The sequence below is a fragment of the Platalea leucorodia genome (assembly GCF_965183815.1).
Source record: "Platalea leucorodia genome assembly, chromosome: 8".
In the NCBI taxonomy this organism is placed as follows: Eukaryota; Metazoa; Chordata; class Aves; order Pelecaniformes; family Threskiornithidae; genus Platalea; species Platalea leucorodia.
Genome location: NC_138830.1, coordinates 37627625 through 37637141, shown reverse-complemented (window position 1 = coordinate 37637141; position 9517 = coordinate 37627625). Strand labels below are relative to the sequence as shown.

At 45.3% G+C, this 9517-nt stretch overlaps 1 protein-coding gene across 3 annotated transcripts in view; it reads left to right on the top strand.

The window, feature by feature from the left end:
* The first annotated feature begins 2752 nt into the window (after positions 1-2752).
* The window catches only part of NFATC3 (nuclear factor of activated T cells 3), a 78037-nt gene continuing 71272 nt past the window's right edge, over positions 2753-9517 (top strand). For all 3 annotated transcript variants that reach the window (XR_014229109.1, XM_082320910.1, XM_082320909.1), the window contains exon 1: positions 2753-3063. Coding sequence is in view for 2 of the 3 variants with exons in the window: in XM_082320910.1 (XP_082177036.1) it covers positions 2964-3063 (100 nt within the window). In the remaining variant the exon portion in view is untranslated. The remainder of the gene's footprint in view (positions 3064-9517) is intronic.

Sequence of the window (9517 nt, the reverse complement as noted above, 5' to 3'; positions counted from 1 at the left end):
TAGCTAGATGGTCATGACATAACCCATTACTCTACTCTAGGGTACATAGTCCTTTTTAATTGACAGCTGTAGGTAGGACTAAAAGCACTGCCAAATGACCTGCATGTATCATAGTTTTCTGAATGAATACTGTCTCAAACAGGGGAGAAAAGATTTGTTTTACCATTAAGGGAAAGGAACAACACAATAATTTTTTTTTTTTTTTTAATTTAGCATACTCATTAGAAATAGACTCTGAGCATCTTATCAAAGAACATGGATCAAATACTTGTTTGTGTTCGAATTTCCCCTTATGGAGAGAACAAGTTTGATTGTATTTTTCTCCAGGGACATGCATAATGGATAATCCACTGGTATAGCAGAACAGGAAACTGCTATGGTTACTCCACATGTTGTAATCTGACACAACAATTATTTAACAATAAGACAAATTCTAATACATCTGCTTTGAAAATGCGAAAGATTACGCAAAGGTTTTCAGCCCAGAATTAGCTGCTAAGAGCCATTTTATATATAGTATATCTTACTGAAGTGTTCGTCGTAGACCTGTTTTCATTCAAGAATCCATGAGGGTTTTTCTTAACCACGGTTAATCCAATTACATGTTCTTTTCCAGCTTCTCTTGCTACGTGACCTTGGATTTAGAGGTAGAAAGAGGCTACAGGCCAGCTGGGTGTGAGCTTCTTATAAAGGTTCGGGCTTCCTTCAGGAGAAGGAGTTGGCTACCCTAACAAGAGCATCAACCCTTGGTTATGTATTGTAGGAACAGTAGCTGTAGTTGCTCATGCATTTTAGGTAAAGAAATAGCTAGCGGTGTGGGGGAAGTGACAATGAAAATGACGGTGCGTTAGAAGATTAAGTGAAAGATAAACATATGGCTGCTTTGTACGCTGGGCACTAGAAGCAGCTTCCTATTTTCACTTGGGCAAACTACTCCTGTCCCAAGTTCTACATAGTATTTTTTTAATATGATGCTTTCTGTTTCCACTAGAATTGCAAGGTCACAAAGCAGTTTTTCATTTAGGCTTGCTTTCTTCAGCACAGATTACTGATCTTCCTGATGAGTGCACAGACAGATGGAATGAACTGAACTCTTTTAAAAGCCTGCTGGACTGAGAATTGGGCACGGTAGCCCATTTCTCTTCACCTAAGCCGCCTTCTCTCACTTTCATTCAGTCTGTAAAGAGAATGTCTAGATACAAGTGCATGCATGGGCTTACATTATACCTGTTTGGATCCATCTAAATGGCAACAACACAAAAAGACCCTGCACATAGAAACAATTTGAATTACTTATTTATGAATCAAACAATATGATTAACAAGGTATTAACCGATTAACCTATAATTTCCACATGGCCATAGAGTCATGGCACACTAACTCTAGTTCAGTTAATTTTTCAACTAAGTAATGAAACCTGGTCCTTTAATGTTTACAAGATATAGCAACGGTGTTTCTAGTCAATATGAGTTTCACAGTCCATAACGTACATAAAACTGTAAATATCACATAACTATCTATAAGCAAACGTGACTGGCTGTGAGTAGGAGTTTAGTTCTCATCAATGCCCAGGTTTCAGCACAAACCTAAAATCTTCCTAGATCACGCATATTGAGGATTAATCTTTTACTAATTCCACAGCACCCCGTGACGGTTTCATTAAGTGGCTCTGGGATTTCTTAGACTGCAAATTCCAAACCCCTCAGGCCAGTTACGGTTTCTGCGCTGCCATCCGCTGCTGGGAACAGACGCTCCTGCTATAAGGACAACTTAAATTCTGCATTTTCTTTTGCCCTTTTGTTTGTCTTTCAACCTTAACGCAAGGCCGAACAACAGGCGAGGGTACATTATTGTGCAGGCAGAGCACTCTGTAATTTCTGCGCTCTTCCTAATGACTGCTTGGCTCCCTTCGCTAACGGCATACATTGCTAAAAAGCATCTTAGTGAACCTCCTTGCAGTTGCTTCATCTCCACTGGTTCCACGGAGCCTGGAAGGTAAGTAGCCATCAGCTTAGAGTCCTCCAGCCAGCATTCGTTACCCAGGCTACGCTCCTCAGCTTACACCAACCCACCGAATTACCCGAGTCGTTAAGTGGTGCCGCGACCACCACCTGTTTACAGGCGATTTTTCAGAAGGCTCTAACACGAACTCCGCCTCCCCCCAAGGGTTTTGCTCCTTTGCTCTCGCACGCGGCAGTTTCCGCCCTGCAGGAGGGTTCGCACGCGGGCTCCCGACGCAGTCGCCCCCCCGGCCCCGGCGGGGGCCGCCGGCAGCCGCCTCGCCCGCACCGGACCCCGCGGACCCCGGGCCGCGGCGGCCCCTGCGCGGCGGCGGCGGCGGGGCGACACGTGGCACCCGCGCCCCGCGCGGCGGCCCCGCCCCTGCGCGCTCAGCTGGCTCCTCCGGATTGGGCGCCTGCTCCGAGCCGGCCAACCGACTACAGCCCCCGGCGGGCCTCGCGGCACCGGCGGGGGGCGGTGCGACGCGGGCTCCCCGCACCACGTGACCTGCCGCGAGGCGTCCCTCCTCCCTCGGCGGCGTCGGCGCGGGTCACGAGGCGCCGTCGGTGGCGCCGACGTCACCGCGTGAGCGAGACCAACTGTGGGAAACGCCGGCGGGGCGGGGCGGGGCCGCCCGGGGGCACGGCGCGGGGGCGGGGCCGGCGGGCGCGCGGGGCCGGGGCGGCGCCAGGCGCGGCCCGTAGTAGGCGCCCTCCCCCCCTGAGTGACAGAAGGCGCCCGGGCACGGGAGCTTGCGCTGGGGCCGGAGCCGCCGCTCGCGCCGCCGCCTCCCTGCGCGCTCCCCCCCGCCCCCCGCCGCCCCCTCCCCTCCCCTCCGTCCGCGGCGCCATCCGGTGTTATGAGGCGGCCCTGAGGGGCGGCGGCGGGGAGCGCAGCCCGGCAGGAGCCCGGCGCGGCCCGGCAGGGCGACGGGGTCTCGCTTCGCCTCGCCGGCCAAACCCATGACTACGGCAAACTGCGGCGCCACCGACGAGTTCGACTTCAGGCTGATCTTCGGGGAGGACGGGCAGCCCGGCCCCGGGCCGCCGCTGGGGCCTGCAGGTGCGCTGCTCCGCAGCCGGGTCGCGGCCGGGGCCGGGGCCGGGGCCGGGCCGGGGGGGTCGGCTTCCTGTTTTCCTCCGAGTAAGGCGAGGGCGGGGAGGGGGGGCTGCCTCCTGCCCCGCCGCCGCGGGAGGGAGGCGGGAGACCGGGAGGCGGGGGGGAGCGGCGACGTCCCTCCTCCCTCAGCCTGCGGCCGCTTCACGGCGCCGCTCCCCTCCCCTCGCTCGCGGGACGCGGGGGGCTGCGGAGGCGCCCCGGGGGCCGAGGCGGGCGATGCCGCCAGCGGGGCCGGGCCGCGGCTCTCCGGGCCTGCCGCCGCCGTTACAACTTTCTCTGGGAAAAGAAACCCAGGAACTCGCCTGGAGCGGGAGGAGCCCCCCCGGGGCGCGGCGGCTCGGCCGGGGGAGGCCCCGGCTCTCGCCGAGGCCGGGGGCGGTTTGGATCTGGTGAGATCGACTTCGCTGCCGGCGCCGAGCCTGGGTCGCGTCGCGGGGCCGGGGGGAGGGCGGCCGGCGGGGCTGCCGGTGCCGTGCCGTCAGGCTGGGCGCGGGGCGGCGAGCGGCAGGAGGCTGGTGGGGCTGGGCTACAGACTTGTCGGGGGCTCTTGCGATGAAAAGTTTCAACGTAACCGTTCCCCGCGTATAAAGCAGCCTGGTTACTCCCGGGTGTTCTTACAAACTTCGCGTACGTGCGTGTGTATACGTGTGGATGGGCGAAACGCTGCCTGTGGGGATGCGATGGCTCTTTGGGTCCGTATGTGCAGATACAGGCGCAGATATATACGCACATTTCAGAGTGCTTCCGTTTTATTCTGTTCTGTAGTATTGGAGCCTGAAAATGCCGTTTAAAAAAACCCTCATATTTCTTTAAACCGCAGGAAATAAAGTATTCCCTGTAAATTATGATGTGCGGAATCAATAAGAGCCAGCTGTGCAGCGTGTAGCTGTACCAGAGTTCGGTGGCCGCATGCTTTATTTCTGATCTGCTTGAAATAAGTGTTGATTGGTAATGCACTGTCTTAAGTCTAACTGGTTCGATGATAAGATAGCTCTGAAACATGACTGTACCCAGCCTAAATTATACAGCCATGTTGTTCTGTTCTCTGACTTGGTTGTCTGCGTAAGTTGATTAGAAAAAAAAATGTTTGATACAGTCTGTATATAATCCAATGTGAACACTTGGGATTCGTTTCTTACAAAATCTCTAACTTTCTTGATGCTAAGATTTAGTTTACAGATTCCTTCAGATAAGGGGAGATTTTCTTTGCTTTTTTTCCAACTTAGTGGAATAGCAGATGGTGCTTTTGGGAAGAGGGCCTGAGTTGTGCTAGCCAAATAAATGCATTACAGTACCAAATGAAAACAATGGGGAATGTTAACAAATTACAACAAAAAGAATTATGACACCCCTATTTCTATTCTTTTCGCATAAAACCAGCAGTCTAAACTATGCTTCTCCGTCAATGATAGATGAGAATGAGAAAACAAGTTGCTCAGAAAACTGGAAATGCTAGTGGTACTCAATTCATTTTTATAATATTTGTATTTTGGTGGCATTTCTTAACAAGGGGTTCAGATATTACTCTGAATATAGAGAATTTCCCATGCTTGGTAAGTTAAAACTATTTTTAAGGCCAATTTGAAAATGTGAGATTCAGACCGTGAACTGATTTGTTTGCTGTAGCTTTCAGTAAGAAATCCCGCATCTGCATCCGTAACTCAGTAATTCCACTGCTTTGTGAAATACTGGAGATGATCTTGCCTGCTGTGCACAGATGTGGTCTTCAGGGGAAAGGGGTAGAATAGGTCTCTGCCTTCAAGTATCCTATTAAAAGGATTGCCAGAGTTTAGCTGTTAATTCTGCCCATGTATTTTACATATGAAGAACTAGATTTCATGTAAGAGAGGACCCATATTGGAAATCTTATATTTTTCCCTTCCGCCTCTTCCAAATATGTTAGTTAGATGAACAAAAGACCTTAGATCTCCCTAAAGCATGTATTTCATAATCCCATGTCACTTGCTTCAATGTTGTTGTCCATTGTGCAGCAAAGTAAGCATAAGGGTATTTTTTTTTTTTCGTAATGTGTGCTAATAATAAAACATGTAGGTCACAGGGAAAGTTGTTTAATTTGAAATAAATAATATTAAAATTCCTAAGTCTTCCATGATCATGGAGAACGCTTGAAAACATGTTCTCATGCTTCACGCTGTATCTGTAGAAGTTTGCAATTGGCATCCTTGTGAAAGAAATGTCTAGTACTAAGTTCTTGTGTAAAATCTATATTAATGCTTTCTTTTATGCTGAGACTACTGTAGTGTTGTGAGGATTTTATTCTTTTAGATATGTTCATATATAAGTATGTATATTTTATCTTTAACTGTATTTTTAATCAAAAGCCAGAAACTGAACTATTCTTTCGTTTCATTTAATATACTTTTGATTTCTGAACTGCTAAGAGAATGCTATTCCCAGGCAGTAGATTACCCTTTTTATGACATTAAAAGGACAAGAAGAGAGATTAAACCAACCGGGATTCTGAGTTATTATACAGAACGATTTCAGCGGTTTGCAGGACAGTAGAACTCACATACTTAGTTTTGTGCTAAGTGGCAGGAATTGAGACTAATGTTCTGCAGTAAGGCTTGTGTGCTTGATCTGAAAATTGTACTTCCTGCTGCAGAGGGGAATGCATGAAAGATGGTGTAAAGATGCTTGAAAGTCTGTAGTCTAATACTGCAGTCTTTGCAGCACTCTTGGAATCAAAGGGATAGCCCATTTCATATAGCTTGTGAACTGAAGTAACAATTTGCTCAGGTCGTTGCTAAACAAGAGATTGTCAAAAGCTCTTCAGCTACTTTTAAGTGGAAGTTAGGAACTAAACACCTTCTGCAAAATCTTGCTCTCTTTTTCTCTGATAGTTTAGTGTCCTTGTCCCAAAGAAGAAAGAAATTATCACTTTGATTTTGTGGTGTTCAGTGCTCAAAACGGGTGGTACAGTTCTAGATACTAATGAGCTTCATCTTTTTCTGACAAAATAATTCAGGCCTCCAGTGCTCAAAGGTAATGCTACAGAGCACTGTGAAGCGAACCACATCTCTTTGGTATACTCTTTCTTGCAGAACTGTTTGGTTAGTTGCAGTAGCATCTGATTGCATCTTGCTACCTTATATCGGTTGCATTTGAAATGCCTAAGTAGGCATTTGAATTACAGTATCGTTCAGGTCTCGTACAGTCTACTAAAATAGATTGTCATGTAGCTAACTTTGTCAGTTAACAGTTTTGAGGTGTCACCATGTTTCGTCTTTTTAATGAAGAGATTTTTGTGATGTAATCTGTGACGCTTGAATAACAGAATTTAACTTGAACACTTTTCTAATGATGCCCCCATCCCCTTCACCCCACCCCAGTTTTGCAATACTATTCAGTATAATTTTGGGTAGTTTTCCTAGAATATATTAGGCATTAAGCAAATAAACTGCATTCAGGTCTTCACACTACTGTTAAAAACTTGGCTGAGAATGCGGTATGCTGTTTAAATGCCAAACTGTGCAAAAGGGGACCAAATACAAGTTGCTATGATTGTTTCTTTAGCTGAATTTTTATTTTAAGAGTTCATCTTCTGTTTAAAAGAATGAGGTTTTACAAGGTGTGGACCTTTAAAGAACTTGGGGTATGTAGTACGAAGCTGGGAATTCAGGATCTTGTAAGGTTCTGTAACATCCAAAATTATTTCTTGTTGGTACGTGAAATGGGGACTGACTTAAAAGTAGAGGCTGCAAACTGTTCAATATCCAGAAAATGAATTATTTGATTACTTAGGAAGTTCTGACAGATGAGTTATTGATACTGCTATTTAGAATCCTGTCTACAATGTTCCCGTTATTTCTGATTAAGTCTTCTAAGAGCGAAGGACGGGCTAAAGTTTTGTTAGCCAGTAAAACAGAGTAAAATGTGGAATTTCACCCTAACACCCACCTTTTGTTCTTGGGTTATGAAGTAGAGGAGGAGAAATTCATATTATCTTTCAATATAAGTAATCATCCTTGGTTGATTTTGTTTATTTGTTTTCCCAAAATATGAGTGCTTTAAAAGTACTGATAAAAGTACCCTCCTTGGACTTCTGGTTCACAATATCTGTTTTATTTTCTTGGAAGCTGTGAAACAAGCTGAAAAGAGGTTCTCCATATTTCCTGTGACTTAATATTTGGTTAAGTAATACTATTTAGTAATCTTGTTGCAGATGAATCTCACAATCTCTCTTACTTTTCTCCTGAAAAGTGTGGTATGAAAAGTATGAAAAATATCCCAGTTCTGTGATGAATTTAGTGACAATTCAAAACATCTTTGCAAGCTGGAGCCTCACTCTGGATAAGGACAGTATATCTGGATTTTGATCTTTAGTTTCTTTGAAAACTTCTGTATGCTTGTTCTCCTTTGACTTTTTTTCCTCTAGCTTGGAGCTATTAGCTTATTGGTCTGAGGCTGTTACTGAATATCAAGACCGAAATACACATTTTGCCATTGTGACTGTCAAAGTAATACCTGATCTTTTCTTTTGAAGGTTTCCGTGTCTGACCTTCTTTCTCTACGAGCATCTGCAAGCTGCTTGGGCTCCTCAGTGGTTACCTCCTGCCCGTGTGTTACGTGCTCTGCAGCAATGACAGGCGCCGAATTTTTCCTCAGTAGCTAGACAGAGTTCTCTAGCAAGAACTGGCACTATATATGTGTCATTTAATTTAGAGATGTAGTGACGGTCTTAAAGCCAATGATTTGTACTGAAACACCACCACAATACTAGTCTTTATAGCTTTGCCTTGATCATTAATATGTAAAGTATTCTTCTTCACTTCTTAAATGTGTATTCATGATAGGTATTGCTCTCAGGGATTGTTGGCAGAGGGTAGAAAACAGCCTAAGCTGTTTACAGGAGTTTGCAGTGTGCTTGAACTTTTTGTTCTTTTCCCTAAGATGGTGATTAAGGTAAGCAATACTAAGAAAGTCAAGTTGCGGTAGGAAGGAGAGGAGTAGTCTCATAATTAGACTGAGTGGAAAATTAAGGGCTGGATGCTGGCACTAATTTTGAACTTGAGGTGTGAGCTGAGGGTTGCTCTTGATGAAATTCATTTTTGTGATCACATACTTCTGATCCAGAACTGCTACAAAGTTTGCTTTCCTTAGCTGAGTAACAGAAACTCGCAAGACCTGATCTTCTGAAGTCTTTTTAAGAGACCATCTTGCACACTTGTATGGTTCACCTGAGGTTTTATTCCTTTTTAAAGTCATTTTATTCTGTTTAGATTTGGTTGCCTCTATGAGTGGGTAGGAGAGAAAGTCTTTGCACAAGATGGTAACTCTGTGGTTAATATGTATCATTTGAGCCATCCCTATAAATACACCCGTCAGTGCTGGTCTGTAACCATTTGCTGTACAGCATGTGGATTAGGACTAGGATCAACTGGTGTGACTTTAAGAAAGGAACGAATGGAGAAGTTGCTTGAGTCCATTTCTGTTTTCCTCCTTTAGACCTAAATGATGCTTTTTAACAGAAATGTTTGTTTGTTTATTAGATATTGATTATTAAATGTATTGTGATGGGAACCACCACTTGAGGGAAATTTAGTTGCTATCATTTTATTTTACAAGCTAGTGGATGCCGGTGTCTCTGCATGTAGAAGATTGACACGCAGGGACACAATGCAAATCAGTCATAGGCTGTGGTTATATAATCTGCTGACGGAGGGAAGGAGGGAAGACCAAACAGCTGCATCTGACCAAAAATAGAGGGTCTGTGACGAGAACCTTGTGACTTCAAGAGAACTTAGACACTGAGGAAGAAACAAAGGAAAATGTGTATTAAAGTCAAATCTAGTATCAATGGAGTCAGAGCTGCCTGGCCATTGAGAGTAACAGAGTAAGATGGTAATCCTGGGAAGCTGACATGTTTGAATATGTTGTGTTTTTTTCGCAGTATGCTGGCTAAATGAAGTCTTGCCTATTTGGATAAAGCTTGACCAGGATGAGACCATTTGGAAAAATACCAAACTGTCTTGTGTGCTGTTGTGAAGCAGTTGTAGTTGCATCTGATGTAATTTCATAATTTTTATGGTTTGGCATATGGTTCTTGGATCACTACGTAGTGCATGAAGAATCGCTATGTAGTGAGTCACTATGTAGTGCAGGGATTTGAAAAAGATCCCTAGTTTGACAAAATGTCACTTATTTTGTGTGTGAATTCATGGTTGCACCTCACCCTCTGTCCCCTTCCCTCCCATCTGAATTATGGGCACAGTGCAAATGAAATAAAATCCTGGGAGTTGGGATGTGGGAGATGGGCAGGGTACAAAAGCATTTGTGCTAATGCTTTTATCTTACATATTTCTGAAAATCAGAAACAAGCTCTTTCTTTCTTCAAAGTAAAAAGTAGCCCTCGGCTTAAAACATGATGGTATTT